At 36.1% G+C, this 18,491-nt stretch overlaps 2 protein-coding genes across 2 annotated transcripts in view; one reads left to right on the top strand and one right to left on the bottom strand.

Moving 5' to 3' along the window:
• Positions 1 to 9,795, bottom strand: part of LOC140151369 (replication factor C subunit 1-like) — a 41,625-nt gene extending 31,830 nt beyond the window's left edge. Inside the window, exons 1-5 of the mRNA XM_072173680.1 lie at positions 9,767 to 9,795; positions 2,168 to 2,393; positions 1,775 to 1,807; positions 780 to 955; positions 284 to 394 (exon numbers count right to left, since the gene is read on the bottom strand). Coding sequence (XP_072029781.1) covers positions 284 to 394; positions 780 to 955; positions 1,775 to 1,807; positions 2,168 to 2,393; positions 9,767 to 9,769 — 549 coding nt within the window. The 5' untranslated portion in view covers positions 9,770 to 9,795. The remainder of the gene's footprint in view (positions 1 to 283; positions 395 to 779; positions 956 to 1,774; positions 1,808 to 2,167; positions 2,394 to 9,766) is intronic.
• A 267-nt stretch (positions 9,796 to 10,062) lies between these two features.
• LOC140151374 (PAS domain-containing serine/threonine-protein kinase-like) overlaps positions 10,063 to 18,491 on the top strand; it is a 117,426-nt gene continuing 108,997 nt past the window's right edge. The window contains 2 exon segments of the mRNA XM_072173685.1: positions 10,063 to 10,104; positions 13,550 to 13,754. Of these exon segments, the coding sequence (XP_072029786.1) occupies positions 10,085 to 10,104; positions 13,550 to 13,754 (225 nt within the window). The 5' untranslated portion in view covers positions 10,063 to 10,084.

Below are 18,491 nucleotides of genomic sequence, written 5' to 3'. Positions count from 1 at the left end.
TCTAAATTTGCAGACGATTTTTGAAAGAATTCGATATACCACTGGTGATGAGTTGACACATATGTGACACGATCAGGTCCACGGGGAAAATATACATCAAAAAACTTCATCATTTTAGAACCAAGTATGCTAGAACTTTGGTTTTTTCAATAAATGATAGCCTATTGTATGTATAATGTAATAATTACATTAACTCAATTTTCAAAATTGCCTCCTTTGGCCCCCATGGACCAGATTGTGTCAAATATTATGTCCACAAACATTAACAAACAAATGGACAAACCTTTGGAGTAACATTGCTTTGATCCAGCTGCTGTAGTGTCTCTAGGAACTGTACATCATCATGGTCTTCATCCTCTTCCAGCTTGGGCTTCTTGCCCTTTGGTTCGCCAACCTATTATTAATACAAATCAAATTGTATAAATGAAAAACTGATTACAATTTACATGTATGTATGTATAGAGATCTTCATGATAAAATTTCTTCGCTACTTCAATACGTATATGTAACAAAGTCAGAAGACCAGTTTCATATAGTGCAATAGCAATGGCAGATTATAGAAATGTCTGTAAACATAATCCCAGCCCAATAGCTATTTGCCGTAACTTTGCTGTTGGCTGAATTGCAAAATTACATGCCAAAACTGGCTGGCAACAATTACGCTTGTTCAATAATTAACTCAGGTAGGTAAAAGTTTCTGTTGGGCTGGTCATTTTTATTGGCAAAAGTGCTGAAATAGCTGGTACCAATGACTATTATAAATACAAAACCCAACCTACCTCTGTCTTTTTACTTGACGATGGCGTTTTCTTGTTAGATCGGAAAACTGGTTTAGAGCCAAAGAAATCTTCCACTGTAGTTGGCTTAAACTTGGACGGTGATGGAGTCTTCAGTTTCTGTTGCTTCCTTGATGGAGGAGATACCACTGGTGATTTCATCTTCTTTGGTGTCGATCCTGAATTTTACACACAACATGATAAACGTTCACTAGATAATGCTGAATCACATGTCCTGTTTGCTAGATATTTTTATGTAAGAAATTTCCTGTAGTCTATCATGCTATCATGTCCTGTTTAAAAGTGTATTTTCTAGCTGTAAATTGCATTCTAATTAAGACTCTTGTTTACATAAACAATTTTTACCATGTCCAGTAACTACATTAGTTCACAAATGCAATCACCCATTTTTAGCGGTGAAGCCAGCTGAAGCAGTACTCTTGTCCCTCACAGCGTTCGAAATAAGGCGCGTCCTTGCGTCAAATACCCGTGAAAGTAGCTGCGGACCTGCAAATTTCTTACAGTACGGGTCCGTGTGACCCGTAAAAATAGAACCAAGCAAAGAGCAGAAAATCCTAGTTTTGTTGTTCCACTGGAAAATCGGGTTCACATAATACGTTCAGCTCCTTGAGTACAGTTCATTTTAGAGTCCCATCAACCTGGGTTTTCAATTTTCTACAATCTACATATTGTGATCGCCGTAGCTAATTCTCTCTCTTGAAATTTCAAAGGCAAATGTCCGGTGTCGGACCCTTGACAATTGGTGAGGACCCTTGAAATTTCAATGGTAAGGGACCCTTGGATTTTTTTTTCTATTTCGTGGCCTGGTCCCTCAATTTGTTCATTCGTAACAAATGCTTGAGATGTATGCAGTGAGAATGTTTGTCATACTGCCATTTCGAGATCTATGAATGGTCTCCTACTATTCCACTATATTGAATTTATTTTTTGAATATTCATAAAATTCTGTACTGATATTATTTTGTCAGTGACCTCACCTTTCTTCTTTGGTGGTGGTTCTTCATCTGAATCTGAAAAAACAAACCAAGAATAAACCCTGTAAAACATATAAACAATAATTCATCCTTTAATACTAAAACGCAAGAAAATAAACTTAGAAAGTTTTTACCTAAAATTTCTATAATTAAGAGGCAGAATTTTTTCCCGAGATCTAAGTCATTGATACTTGGGCTGACTGCAATGTGATATATATGCAATTATTAGGGTGGTGGTTTTGTTTTTCTTTAGGACATATTGAGGCATAGGCAATATACCATAACCACTCAGGTATAAGCCCACCCCCCTAGATGGCAGATTTCACTTCAAAAATGGGGGTTGGCTTATAGCCGAAGGTGGGCTTATACCTGGGTAGTTACGGTAATTACCCATACCTGAATCATAAATGATAGTGGATTTCTTTGACTTGGTTGGTTTTCCTCTGGACTGCTTTGCTGTTTTCTTAGTCTCCTCGAAGTCATCATCATCATCCTCTATTGACCGCTTCCTTTTGCCGTTTGTCATTCCTCGACCAGACTTGCTCTTTCCATCTTTGCTTCCAGATGATCCATTGGATTTACTCGCAACACCACCACCTCCGCCAAAGAAACGCCGGATATCCTGAGTCAAGAGGAAGAAGATTTGTTTTCAATTCATGCATCAATTGTAACCATTCAGTAATAATTTGTCCCATGTACTTCCTGAATGTAATGCAAGACTCAGACTTCATGAAAACAAGTGGATATTATCTAGGCTCTGCAATATATGTGATGCAATCAAGCAAAATCAGTCGGAACTCAGAAATATTAATTTTGAGATATAGCCAAACAAAGGAAGTATTTCCTTTTGTTTCCTGTTGTTTTGGAAACTCTTGGTCATATCTTTGGAACTGGTTGTTCAATTTCAATGGAGTTTTCTGCAAAATCCAGCTTTGTAAATGCTTTATATTATCCTATAAGAAACTGAAAATTTAATGTCCGAGTTCGGACTGATTTTGCTTGATTGCATCACATATATATTGCAGAGTGGTGAATACTCAAAATGGCCTGCCAAAAATTGCTTGCCTTCCCCATTTTGGCCTGTCAAAAAATCTTTGCCTCCTATAATTCACCATCCCATGAGTCCTTTATTGCACCACCCCTAACAATAAGAAGTAGTACCGGTACCCGGTAGTGTGGTCTTTTCATTTGGGGTGTTGAAATTGTCAATTGGGAAGGTCAAACATGTGAAAACAAAGAAATACAGAGGCAAACATCCTTGTATCTTTTTAGGGAATTGGAGCTTCATTTGAGAGGGTCAGAAGCAATTTTTTGCTTATTTGTGGGTCAAACCAAAATGATATTGAGTGAAAAACTATTCTGAGGTCCAAAGATAAGGTATTAATCAGAAAATTATGCAATTTTGCCCCCAAAAGTTTTTGAAGAAACATATTCAACTCTTAAAATAACAAGGCGGTTCTCGAACCACGAGTCTCGCCTGCTTTTGTGACCGCCTGCTTTTGCGATAACTGTTGGTAGAGAGGTAAATGAATTTGGCGGTTATCGGCTGGGCACGATTATCTGGCCGATGGTAACTGTACCCACCAACTTTCATGCCCATGCAACAGTTTTTACTAATATGACCTCAGATGACCCCTGGTGGCCCTGAAATGACCTTCTAAAATTTTGGCTCTAAATGTTGACTGTACCCCTCGTGCTAAGTTTCATGCCCATACGACAGTTTTTACTAATTTGACCTCAGATGACCCCTGGTGGCCTCGAAATGACCTTCCAAAAATTTGGCTTTAAATGTTGACTGTACCCATCAAGTTTCATGCCCATACGAGTTTTTACTAATTTGTCCTCAGATGACCCCTGGTGACTCAAATTACCTTCCAAATATTTGGCTTTAAATGTTGACTGTACCCACCAAGTTCCATGTCCATCCAACAGTTTTTACTAATTTGACCTCAGATGACCCCGAAATGACCTTCCAAAAATTTGGCTTGAAATGTTGACTGTACCCACCAAGTTTCATGTCCATACGACAGTTTTACTAATTTGACCTCAGATGACCCCTGGTGACCCCAAAATGACCTTCCAAAAATTTGGCTTTAAATGTTGACTGTACCCACCAAGTTTCATGTCCATACGACAGTTTTTACTAATTTGACCTCAGATGACCCCTGGTGACCCCAAAGTGACCTTCCAAAAATTTGGCTTTAAATGATGACTGTACCCACCAAGTTCCATGCCCATACGAGTTTTTAATAACTTGACCTCAGATGACCCTGAGTGACCTCGGATGACCCGTAATGACCTTCCAAAAATTTGGCAAAACCAAAGAACTATTTCATCAAAGTAATAAATCAAAACAGAAAGATGCTTCCTTTACGAGTTATCACTCATTGAAAGTGCTACTTTGCTATACTTTACATGGAAAGCGACTATCTTAAAGTCGCTCATATTTCCTTAATTACATGACCGATCAAGCTGTTATTGGGATATGTGATGCACAGTTGAAAATTAATTATTAAAAGATTTGGTGACCTCAGTTGACCTTTGACCTTGTATGTGACCTTTGACCTCACGAAATTGGAAAAAGTATGTTGCGCTGAAAAATCATATTTGGCAATACCAAAGAACTATTTCATCAAATAAATCAAAACAGAAAGATGCTTCCTTTACGAGTTATCACTCATTGAATGTGCTACTTTGCTATACTTAACAAAGAAAGCGACTATCTTAAAGTCATCATATTTCCTTAATTACATGACCGATCAAGCTGTTATTGGGATATGTGATGCACAGTTGAAAATTAATTATTAAAAGATTTGGTGACCTCAGTTGACCTTTGACCTTGTATGTGACCTTTGACCTCATGAAAATCTAATCAGGTCGAGTACCTCTGGCCACGCAACTCCCCACCAAGTTACGTCACTGTACCCCATACGGATCTCCAGATAATCTGTTCACAAGGTATTTTGCTTATTACGCATATGGTCATTTTCACGGTAAAGGGTGTAACTTTGGATTTTTAACATTTTAATCCGTAGTGTTCTAATAAAGCCACAGAATTCCATGATTTTTGGCCACATAAGTCATCTAGTTAGCAGCTACCTTGGGTAGCATAATCAGCTTTGGGAGTTACTGCGTTCAGTTTTAGCAGGCTTAAATGTACTTAATATTGCCATTTTGAAAAACTATAAAAAACAGTAACATTTTTTAAAACCCTGTGTTTTCTTCAGTTAGCTCATGGATAATTTTTCTTATCCTGAAAGTACAGTCATATGTTCAGTAAACACTGCCACATTAGATTTAATTGTGAACAACCCTGTATTTTTGAGAACCGGACTTCGATATTTGTCGTTTCGAGGCTTCATTTTCCGTTAACAATTGTTAACAAACTTTGTGGGTGTAGCTTTGGTTCATAATTCTTGGTTATTTCATCACTCCTTCTTGATTCATAACAGTTGTTATCTTAACTTGAAATGGGTAACAAAAATTAGTCGATTTGCAAGCTTTTAAAATTTTTATAATATCTTGACTTCAAAGAGCCGTTTTTCCGTTAACTTTTTGAAGCCTCCGAAACAAACTGTTCAGCAAGCTTGTGCAAATATAAATAAAAGAGCTCATCCAATCTATTTATCAAAATGTAGCAAAGTAGATCCTCAAGTCACATGTTTTAAATTGTGGAGATATATATCACCGCTTGAAAATGGGACCCAATACAAACTTTCCGTTAACAATTGAAGCCTCCGAAACAAATGAAGCCTCCGAAACAACAATAAGATTAATTATCATCTATGCATATCTAAATTGGTGTGTTTCATACTGATATCTGCATTGTAATTATTACTTGATATGTGCAGAATGTCATAAATTAAAAAAAAATTTGACATTATGGTTAATGTTTGAAAAATATACTGATATCCAAAAAAGCCTGTTTCGGAGGCTTCACATGCAAAAAACACCATACTAAACGAATGGGTGAAAAAATTAACATGTGATAAATCTACAATATCTCCCGCATAGAATCATTGATTCAATATACACAAGTAAATAACAGCTTAGATGATCACAACACTGTTGTTTTCAAAAAAACTACTTCTGCAATGTTTAACAATTGTTAACATGAAGCCTCCAAACAAAAAAAATGACTTGCTGTGATAATTTAATTTTTGTCACAACTGAAATTCAATACTTAGAAGCAAAGCATGAAAATTGGTAATTGTGATATTTTTACCTATTTTTTATGTCAACTTGTAGTGGTTAGCCAAATATTTTACTTTTATGATCACCTGTGTTGTTAACTGAAGCCTCCGAAACACAAATCGCTTGAATTGCCAATTCTAAAAATAACTCCAATTTCTGTGAAACTTGGCTGGGAGGTTCCTTTCATCAAGTAGTATTTGTACATGAAGTTAGACATTCAAATTATTTTAGGAACCCAATTAAAACTTTAAAAATATGTTTAAGGTTTGGAAATGTCCATTGTAAATGACACTTGATGTTAAAAATTTTCAAAACTGCAATTACAAACATAGCAAAACATGGTATAAAATTTAACTTATATCTGTTGACTTACTTTGGAATGAGATTTCACATGTATTCCAGCTTTCAAGTCATAATTTTCTGAGGTTATGTAAAATAAATTTTTTCTTAGATTTTAACCAAAATGTTATGGAAATGTCAAATTTTTATTAGAAATCAAAAGGTTTAAGCCTTGAAACATTATTTTACTGGAATTTAAGTTGCTTCTATGCATGATTACAGTAAACAGAAACATATTTAAGTGGTTTGAAATTTTGACCCAAAAAATCAAAAGTTACACCCTTTACTGTGAAAATGACCATATATTATGCAAATTAGGTACTTAATTACCATATTTTACGCTCAAAATCTAATCAGGTCGAGAACCTCTGGCCCCGCTTCTCCTCACCAAGTTACGTCACTGTACCCCATACGGATCTCCAGATAAGCTGTTCACAAGGGTTTTTTGCTTGATACGCATCAAATACGCATAAATTATGCAAATTAGGTACTTAATTAGCATATTTTGCGCTGAAAATCTAATCAGGTCGAGAACATCTGGCCCCGCTCCTCCCCACCAAGTTACGTCACTGTACCCCATACGGATCTCCAGATAAGCTGTTCACAAGGGTTTTTTTTGCTTGATACGCATCAAATACGCATAAATTATGCAAATTAGGTACTTAATTAGCATATTTTGCGCTGAAAATCTAATCAGGTCGAGAACATCTGGCCACGCTTACTCCCCACCAAGTTCGCCACTGTACCCCATACGGATCTCCAGATAATCTGTTCACAAGGTATTTTGCTTATTACGCATAAATTATGCAAATTAGGTACTTAATTACCATATTTTATGCGCTCAAAATCTAATCAGGTCGACACCCTCTGGTCATGCTACCCCCTATAAAGTTTCATCATCATAGCACTTACGGTTCTCAAGATAACGCGTTCACAAGCTTTTTCCGAACGCACACACGCACACACACACACCCCCTCTTGTAAATGCCGCCAAGTGTGGAGGTGTGTGTATATTCCAACTGGGGAGATTCACACACCCACATTCAAACTGGGGAGATTTTTTTACACAAATCTCACAGCAACCGCCATACTGTGGAGGTTGCTCTAATCAGAAAATGACAGGTGGTATACCCCCTCTATGGGCCAAAACCCCATTTTTGAGCTTATCTTCAACTGTGGAGCTCCACGGTTGTTAGCAGACTCCACAGTGTGAATGTGACAAGACACACACACCTCCACAGTTGGAGGCATTTACAAACGCACCCCCACACACGGACACACACACACCATAGTGATTACTAAGTCTCTCCCTGAACATTCAGGCGAGACAAAAATGGACTCTTTTGTTTGATACAGAAGAATAAGGTCCTTTGTTTCCAATGTGAGATTCTGAGGGTATGGTACCGTATTGTAAAACAAGTTGCAAGTGATCTTTGTTCTCTAAACTAAAGCTATAAAGTTTTCTTAAAGCATGTCATAAATAATTAAAAATTTTTTTGGAAAAATCTGAAAGAAAAAAAGCATCTGACAAATCACAGAAATTGAGGCAGGGGGTGGGGGAACAGTACCGTACTACCGGTACTGACAATTTTCACTTAGGAACACTTAGGGAGTGTTCATAAATATTTTGGTGGGGAGTTGGAAAATATAGGGAGGATAAAAAAACTTGGGTCCTAAAAAGGAAGGATCAAGAAAAATTCAGTCCTGGGGGATCAAAAAAATTTGAGGGTAAAAGTATAAGGTAAAATGTACGACAAAGTATGCACATTCAAAAAGTTTTCGCACATGAATGTTAAACTTTCAAAATTGTGTTCTCTAGCTTCAATCAAATCAACAAAATGTGCACTTTACAATTTGGATGTAACATTAACTCCAACTGGTTATTTTTAGCTAATGAGCTTTTAGTACATTGTACAATAAGATAGAGGGTCACTGGGGTGCTCTACTACAGGTGCCAGGCAAAGCCTTGTCAACAGGCTAAGTTACCTAATATTTTTGGTTTCTTTGAACAAATGATGGAGGGAATCAAAAAATTTTTGACCATACAAATGAAGGATAAAAAAAATCCACCCTTTGTTTATGGGGATCGAAAAAATTTTGATGTCAGAGTTCCACCCCCAACCAAAGTACTGTACAATCTTTTACACTTGGTTTCGAAGAAGAACGGCAGTCCTTTGCCCAGATTGACGCAAGCAGCCAAGCACTCTGTTATATCATGTAGAGCTTTGTCTTTCCTTCAAGTGCGCCAACAATCAGATTATAGGTCTGTTGTTATGATTGTTAGACAATTGAATTAGCTAATAATCAGTACCCCACTTGGACCGTGTTTACACTGTGCATGCTCTCAAAATGTAAAAAAATGGGGGCACCGTTCTTCTCTGCCACAAATGTAGTCTTTGCTTGGAATTAGCCACAAATTCAACCTTCCAAATTTTGCTTTAAAATGTTTTACGACAAATTTATTCTAGTTGCGCATTATGCGCATGTATACAGGCTTGCGTATTAATTTACACCATGTTACACTTTACACTATTACAGCAAGCACAAGCTGGCGTGATTAAATTCAGTTACCGGCATGACCGTGTAATTTTTTATTTCTTCCGTGATCGAGGTACGCACTGGTGATCGGCGATAACATGGAAGTGGCTAGTCCGAATAATCAGACCCAGAACAAAATATTAATTTCTGACATGATCCTGTACTGGGTCTGAACTGTTTCCATATGAAATCTTGATGGCAAATTGGACAATAGAACTAGAAGCACATGGTTCTACGTGACAGCTTTTTAATCCCTATTCATGTTACGTGAATCACGCTATTGTGGACCATCCTTCTGATACTTGAGTGTTTGGACAAGCGGGACGGTCTTTTGTCTACCTCTCTGTTTGTAAACAAACCAGGAGGTCGAAATCGTCCTCCTCGCCGAATACGAAAGTCAGCGTAATAGTACGGCACTAGGAAGTGGCGAGGTCTCCTGCCATTATAGTACGTGCCGATGACCAATGCAATGGCATGAATGGGTAAACCTGCTAAAGCCTGTAAAACTGTACTCATGTCATGACTGTTTTAATTTAAATGTGTCAACAAGACAAGAGATTTCAAGACAATACGCACAGCTCCGGCCACAGAAGAAATAAAAAAATAACTGTAGTTGGGATAGCTAGCATTGCATGCATTACAAATTATAATGCAAACAAAATCCAATCATGAAATGCATCATAACAATCAACATGATGTCATGGATGTTGAGATTGCATTGCATGATTGAGATGAAAAAATGACATGTCATTTTTATGACAGTAAAAAAAATCAGCATTCCCAGCACAGGGAATTATCATTTGTATCAATTAACTTGTGGAACAGAATTATGAAATGCTAATATACGTATGAACCTAATTTTTAGACATTTAGTATTTCTTAATTAACTATAAACATTGATTTAATTTAGTTCTGGAATCTTACCATGATGAGAAATTTCGCGGACTTAGAGCCAGAATTTGACCTATGAACTCTGACCCGAAAACTTGGATTTTATTTCACTAGTTATGCTAGTTAAATTTAAGCCGAGTTTTGTTTTTTTAATATAAAATTAAATATACCGTATTGAAAATGTTTAACTTTTGTAAATTATTTTTAAGAGACTTTAAGATCAAAAGAGTTGCTTGAATATAAATCATGTGGATTTAATTTTAATTTTTGCAAGATCTTAACTCTAGTTACTGTACTTGTAACCAGGGTAGTGTTTTGACCTGGTTGTGTGGGAGAATTCCAAAACAAGAGATGGCGGAGGAATTGAACAGGTAAATTAACGATCGCAAATCACTTGAAAACTGTTTTATATGTTTCCTATTAGAGAATAGCAACTTTCCTTCTGTATTGTGGTCATGACTTTAAACTATTGGGCGTAAAAACGTATAATTTAGCTGTCTTTTCGTCGCATTTCAGCTTGCGACAACGCCGACCGTTTCCGAACTCTTCCGAATTCGGCAGGTTTTACATGGTCTATTTATAATGCCAGTTGCAAGAAACCAAGTGCCATAGCACAATCAAACTTCTTACCAAGTTAAAATTATGCAAATTTCCTAGCACTGCCCCAGGTGGTGGCCGCATTGCATTCTCTAAATTCAGTCAATTTTCATCGTCAACCGTGTAATTGAATGGGATTATTTTGAAATTTTAAAACGCTTGAAATATCACAAACAAATAGGCCTATGTCATGTTGATAAATAATATAAATACAAGCTAAAACCGTTGGGGTTCGATAATGAACCCCACAAAACTAACCGACTATATTGGAAAATGCCATACGGCCGGGCGGTTTCACAATTCAGTTGCCGGCTCGATCATGTCATCCGCCGCCTGCACTGCCCCACGCACCCACTGCATGACACAGAACTGACGAATCGTGTGCGTAGGATCGGTGAAATTTTTTTTTAATTTGGTAAAAAACAGCTCGTGCATATGATATTGTCCGTCTCCGTTGAAAAACTGGATCCTCCGCAGTAAAATTCATCATGACCACTTGAAATAAGCTTCCAGCCAAGCCCAAGTCAGAAAAAATATTCCATGTCCAACAAAATATTATAAACAAAATTACAGATAAGGCTAATGGAACTCGATTGTTAGTTTCCGATTGACCGCCCGCATCACATTTTCAATTTGACCAAAACTTTCATTATTTTGATAAAAAAGTCAATTATCTGAAAATTGAGATGGAAATAACCAAAATTGAAACTCTCAAAATGTCTGACAACCCCTGCTGATCATAATCAGCAGTTTTTCTTAGTTGTAGGGGTAGAGGATGTGGTAAATAATGGAAATTTACGGATTACCTCATGTTTCTAGTGATTACAAAACTTGCAAATTTCTTTTCATTTAAATAAAAACAAATTCAAATCTTTTCTCAATCTGTTGCAAAATGTCTGTAATGATGATCTAAGCATTAATACCTGTTTTGAAATGGTCTTTCATCAACAATATACACTTTGGTACTGGTGGGGTACCTAAATTTGGAGAAAGCTGTTCATAAAATCATTGATTTTGTTGACATAATGGATTTATGAAAAGAGACCGAATAATGAATAATGAAATAGCGACCTCGTCCTTTTTTTCAAACATCCAATCGGAAACTAATAATCGAGTTCCATTGGCCTAAATGAAATTTGAGTATCTTCAGTCATCGGAATTTTTGCTCGTTTGACGCCAGAAAAAAGTCCAACAAATTATTTTGATGATGATGTGTGAGGTTTTACTCATTTTTCAGCTTTTTGTGTGAGATTTACTACCTACATTGTAGGCGTGAGATTATACTACCTGGCTGTGAGACCGTGAGAAAGTGACCCAATCATATGCGTGAGACTCGTACGCCCAATGCGTGAGAGTTGACAGCCCTGCACTGCATAGGGCGTCTGCACTCTGCAGTGTTATTTGATTTTATTATGTCACAAAATATTAATGTTGACAATAATTAACACACTGTTTGACCTCTCCCATAAATAATTAATATTGAATATTCATACAATACAGTATCTGAACGGGCTGATGTCATGATGTCACAAAAAGCAGGGGAAAAAGCCTTGTAAAACCTAGCCCGAGGTACTCACACCTCCGTCACTACGATTTTCACTGTCCTTCCCCGTACAAAGGTCTGAGATGTCTACCTTAAACCTTTCCAGGGTACACATAAAATACCACTTTTTCTCATAAATACCACTTGCACTTCCTACCATTCCTCACGTGAAGATGAAACTTAAACAAAACATATTGGGATTTTGGTGCATGTTCGTTCCCCTTTTGAGCACATTTGAAGATGTAAAAGACCAGACTTGTGACCATTATCGTCGATATGTTTTGAGTTCTTCCTATGGCCAAAATATTTAGTTCTCGATCATGAGAGCCAACTTGGGTGCGCACAGTTATTTGCGTCGAGCGTACTACGCAAAGATCGGCGCTTACGGCGCAAACACAGCTTTTGAAAATTGACCAATCACACGGTCGTTGCTAGGCAAGGTCAAGGTTCAGTCATGCAGGTCGCGCGATCGTGTTATTCTATGAAAAGTACGCTGATACAGACCTGTACATCCTCTCATGATCGAGAATTTGTTATTTTGGCTACCCCGGTATAGTATAAATAGAGTCCATCAGTGTGACGTCTTTTAGACCACCCGAGCTATAAGGTTAAAATTACAAATTTATCAAATTAAACTTTCGCATCAAGGTTAAACATGTTCTTAGCTAGATACAAACATACCTTTTATTTCTTACATGTAGAACAAGCTTTATTTTTGTCCAAAATCCATGTTTTTATCGCAGTTTTTGACGTAATGCAAACATCAAAACATTCATGTGTCAACAAGACTTGAGACTTCAAGACAATACGCACAGCTCCGACCACAGAAGAAATAAAAAAATAACTGTAGTTGGGATAGTTGGCATTGCATGCGATTGCATTACAAATTATAACAAACAAAATCCAATCATGAAATGCATCATAACATTGATCAACAAAAGTGCGTAATCGTTCATCCATGTTGATACCTGCACACATCAAATTCAAAACAGGGTTCGCAGGTTTTTGCCGAAGGTGGAAAAAAACACGGTTTTAACCGCTTAGCAAAAACAGTTTTTGCCGGCAAAAATGGCAAAAACTTAAAAAGTGATTTATAGTTCAGTTTTTTCATCTCAAAACAAATTATTAAGTTGCAAAAATAATTTCCTGAGTGTAACAAGGCCAGATTTTATAATTATAAGTAACGTATTAAGAAATTAAAGGCATGCGTTTTCATTGCTCAAGTGCATTTAACCAAAATGTATCATATTTCAAATTCAAAACTTTTTCATTTTAAGGACTTGGTGAGACAAGAAATATGTTTAATGATTCTTTAAAAGTTTTGTGTTGCTGTTTATGAGCTTTCTGTGTTACTTTTTAACATTTGAGTGACTGTATGTGAATTTTTGCCAGTTTTAACCATTTTTGCCGGTTTAAACCAGGCAAAAACTGGCAAAAACCGAACCCTGGACAAAAAGTATGTTCAATTGGCATTACTTTTTCATGTTTCTTCTAGTTTTTTCCAGTTTTGTTGCCAGTTTAAACACATTTTTGAAATTTATTTTCTCTCCTTTTAATTTTGGTATTCCAATATTTCAGCCACAGAATGATGAAGTTGTATGCAATTATACATGTTCCAGTCAAGGGTCGCGCTAAGTTGCGTTTTTGTATAAATTTGTCTTTCCTTGCTGTTTCAGTCCTGCAAGGCGGCAAAATGCTGAACCTAGCCCAGCTAGGCCTCAGAGCGCAGAGCCCAGTCATAAGCAACGGCTAGTATTCTCTGCTTGGAATCATTCTCCACTTGGTAGAAGTATGCCAAATCCAGTTGACTCATCATCGCCATTCAGACCTGCATCTCCAGCGAGGAGTAGGATGAGAGCTGTAGATTGTGCCTCACCATTGGTAAGCTGTACATTACATTGATTAGCTACCTTGTTCAGTGGCGTAGAATGGGTCATCCAGGGTCAGAAATTCGCAACCAAGTGCGAGAATCCTTTTGGATTCTCCCAGTGGAATTTTGCAAGAATCCATGGATTCTCGCCATGTAACTTTGTATGATAAACGGAAATATTTACGAGAATCCATTTAGATTCTTGCCATTTTGTTGACGAGAATCTTTGCAAGAATGGATTCTCGGATTCTCGCCGAATTTCTGACCCTGTCATCCGATGGGGGGGGCATCGACCATGATTGGGGGGCACCAGGTCTGATGGGGGCACAAGTCGTTTTTTGACAATTTTCCTTTTGGATTTCTAAAATTTTGAAATCGATTGGGGGGGGGACGTGCCCCTATGACGCTACCCCACTGAGCTTGTTTACTGGTTATTTCTTGACTCTGCAGTAATACAATGTACGATTGGTCCTGATTGGACCGGACTTGGGCAAATTTCCCAAACCAAACTTTAAAACTTAAGCATGCTATTTTTTCTTGACAGAAGAGAAAGAACAAAAATGAATCTGCAAAAGAACTACACTAAAAGTAAAGGCAACAAAATGCAGATTCGTCATCCATTTCACATACTGTAACGATTATCGTCTATATAGTGGTTATAAGTCGTTAAACAAATATGAAACAAATGTCCTGATTTAAATTTTTATGGGACAAAATTGCATCTATAAACTTGTACATTTTGATGCAAAAATATGATTTAATACAACAAAAAAACACCCAACAACAAAACAATTCTACTATAATATTGAATTTGAACCTGGAAGTGAAAAGTCAGAACCTTAGATTTACCAGAGTCCAAATTGATTGTAGCACTCTGTGACAAAATTATGCCATCTGCATCATTCCTTAGCGGAACAACCCATCTGCATCATTCCTTAACGGAACAACCCATATACTAGTTTAGTTAGGGAGGGAGGGGCCAGGTTAATATGTTCATTACCCAATAAAAATATTGGTGTTTTTTTACCCACTTCTAGTTTTGTTACAAATGGGGAGGGAGGGGGTCAGCTATGAAATGAAATTAAAGAGCATCATCAATCTTTTGGGTTGCTCCCCAGAATTTATAGGAGAAAAAGTGTCATTAATTGTAGACCAATTTGATGTGTCAATTTCAAACGAGTAAAAAGGAGGATGTTCGAATACATCACATGCTGATTGCTGATAATATAAGACTCCATATTGGGAGTGGGGTGATGGTCAAGGTGGAATTGACTGCTGATTCTACCTTCTCCTTACCCCCACTCCCCGCGTATGGTGTCTTATGTTGTATTCAATCCCTTTTGATATGGTAGCCACCACAAATGTGGTTACTGTGTGAATAATAAGTGGCTTACAAAATCTAAACAAAACATCTTTCAACCTTAAATATTATATCATTGTCTGAGATAAATTTATGGACTTTCCACTGATACCAAAAACTGCAATTTGGTGGGATACAAGTTGGGATGAGGTTGTTGATCAGACCATCCTCTTTTAAGGTACAAAATAAACATGGAAACTTTATTTTGAAAATGAGAGCACTAGGTTTGCATTTATTTCCTTTTTTCTTGTGGGAATGCCATTTTGTGAAATCATCAAAGCACTGCAACTCAGTTTGATAGCACATTTTGAACATAGAGGGCCTCATCCTTATCCACAAGACTTTCCAGTTCTGGTATTGAAACGTCATGCACTTGCAGACTGCAGTACCATAATAAATAAGCTACATAATTCAGAATATGTTGTCCTTTTTTTTTTATTGTATTCTAAGTAATGTCGTAAGTTGTTGAGAGTTCATTAGATTTCAGATTTAAAAAAAGACTTGATGCATGTCAGTCTACAGCATATCTTTGTAGCCAGGATCTGTGCGTTTCATGTGAGGAAATGATAGAACTCTCTGCAGTAAAAGCTTTATATGAAATCAAGAAGAATTTAAGAGCCTCGGGGTTGCTTGATTTAAATCACATGAATTATTTTTCAAAACAGTCACTGATTTTATAAATCAACTATTTCATTTTTTACCATTTTTGATATTAAGCTAATTTCTTGTTTAAATTGGGTGTTTTACTTCATTCCTAATGCTTAATTCTGTGACTTTGGATATTATAATAATTATCTTCAAGGTGTAGAATTCAACAGATTTTCCCCCATGATTTTACCAATTTTTGTCTTTGAAATATTTACATATAAAAACATGTTTTAGCATTCCATTGGTCTCTTTTGACTTTATCATGGGGTATATATAGCAGTTCTTGGGGGAAATCGATTTAAAAAAAAATCTGATTAAAAAAAATAAAATAAAAAATCATTGAAAAATAATCCCAAAAGTCAGCAACTCCATTAGCCTCATTTTTCATTGGAACACAATGAGGAAATGGAAACATGCTCTGCTGCAAAAACATGCAAGCAGCACTCATCTCATCACCAACATCCAACAATTGAATGGACTTACTTGACTGCTTTTTGAAGTATTGTTCCTTCTTAATTATTTACCCGTTTGCAGTGACCATATTCAACGTTTTTTTTTAATCCAATACAATAGCCAAGTTACCAGAAGCCTCATGGTTTATTCAAAATAATTCAGATGAGAATACTTCATAAGAGTGCTAATTATGCAACTTGGCTAAAACAAACAATAAGTGGATTGTGTGTGAGAGTTTTCATTAGCATGCAGACACTTCATCTACATGTAGATGATTAAGGTTAGGTGGCCCATCAGCCTAGATTTGTTTTCAACATAAGCTTAATTTTTTGTGAAGAAGGCACTTTCCTGAAATTAAAATAATCTTAAAGCCACATTGTAACATTTGCTAATGAGGACGCCCTCAATATTTTTCAAAATTCGTTTTTTACACAAATGTAATGTACTTTATTAAACTAACATACCCTGCAATAATGAAAGCTTTAGGTGCTGTAGTTTTGTCAAAATCTGAGATTTGAATAAGCACAGGAACCGTCGTTTTAATTATAGTTGAATACATACCCGATGTTCATAACACAGTACGTATATGGTGTATGGGATGGTCATACACACATCAAGAGGCTGTGCTGTAGCAGGACCGACGGAGTGACATGCATTGGTGACAGTAGCAATGGTAGTCAATTCCAATTTTCTTTGCTTTACCTCTATTGTAGGCTCAAAATTAAAAGGGGACATATCTGACAATAGCTAACATTTTATGGAAAAGAAATACTAATTTTTTATGGCATGTTACAATATGTCTTTGTAAGAGGTGTATGAAATATTTTGATCTATAATTGGCTCAAAACAAGGCAACCAATAAAATAGCTATTATGAAGGAAGCTTCTTGCAGGGAAATGTTAGCATTTGGAGAGATATTCTGCAAAGCTTAATCATTGAAATGGGAAAGAAGTCTTTTCAACCTGGGAAATACAATTTTTTTCTGGGCCTGGTCATGCTTGATAACCCTTTACGGTACTCAAATGTAAATTTATATTAAATTTTTATTTATTTATATTTGCTCATACATTCATTCATTTATTTTCATCAATTAATATTGATTTGATTAATTTTGTCTTTTCTTGATTTTCACCATGTGCGATACCGAATTAGGTAATAAACTACCATTCGTTTTTAACCCTTTGAATTGCCTTAAGAGTAAACTACATAGTAACTTGTCATGATTTATTTATGGCTATTTAACACCACAACCTGAGGTACCTTGAATTAAGTTACGCTTTGTCGGCAGCGGCAAAACTTGCAGGCATGGTTGGCCAATATATTCTGTCAGGAAATGTTGGGCGATTTGAGACTATACTTGAAGCAGTAAACAGTGAAGGGGAAATTTGAATGTTTCTTGTTTCCTACTATTTTTAAATTATAATTTTGATTGAATTCTTTGATTTATTTACATTTCCCAAGTTTTTTTGTAGTTCTCATTTTGTAATTTACTTGTTTGTAATGCATCGAACATGACACTTTTAACCTGAGCATGCTGAGTATACTCTGAAGAGGTATGCAAATTTGATGCTGTGAAAATGAAATTAAGCCCAAATTGGGACATTTTTTCAACAATTGAACTGATTTTAACAGAACCTGTGTAAATATTTTTTTAATTGTGATTTTTTTTTTAAATTGTAACTTCCTCCAAAAATTCAGGATTTTTTAGAGAAATTCACACCAATATTAGCAGAATCAGCAGAGTTGCTAAATTCAATAAAGCTGCCTTTAAGGGATCTGGAATGAGCGTTTTGAGCATTTCGACAGTATTTTTTGTGGGACATGAGAGCACATCAGACATATCGAATTGCATTCTGAATAATAATGAATATGAAGAATGTCTTTCTGATATCAAATAATTTTCATTTTTTTAAATTCAAGATATAATACAAATTTTATGACAAATTATTAAAATTTGATATTTTTCACATTTTTGAAGTCCTCGAAGTAAATTTTTATAAATCTAATGATATATTCTTAAAGTGTATGTAGCTGGGAGGAAAAGCCGACGATCAATTGAAAATTTTGACCTTTCATATTGAAGATATGGATTTTTCCCCAAAAGACCTAATTTTTTTTGAAATAAAAATAATTTCTGCATTTCTTTTTTCCAAATCACACGATTTTACAAACGCTAGCATAAGCTTTGAGACAAACCTTTTTTTTTTTTGCCTAACATATTTGTAATCTTCTGACATGAAAATTTTATGAGTAAATGGGTCATGTGAAATAAAATAATAAACAACAG

This window comes from Amphiura filiformis, chromosome 4 (assembly GCF_039555335.1).
Source record: "Amphiura filiformis chromosome 4, Afil_fr2py, whole genome shotgun sequence".
NCBI lineage: Eukaryota > Metazoa > Echinodermata > Ophiuroidea > Amphilepidida > Amphiuridae > Amphiura > Amphiura filiformis.
This window is presented reverse-complemented; position numbering and strand designations above follow the sequence as displayed.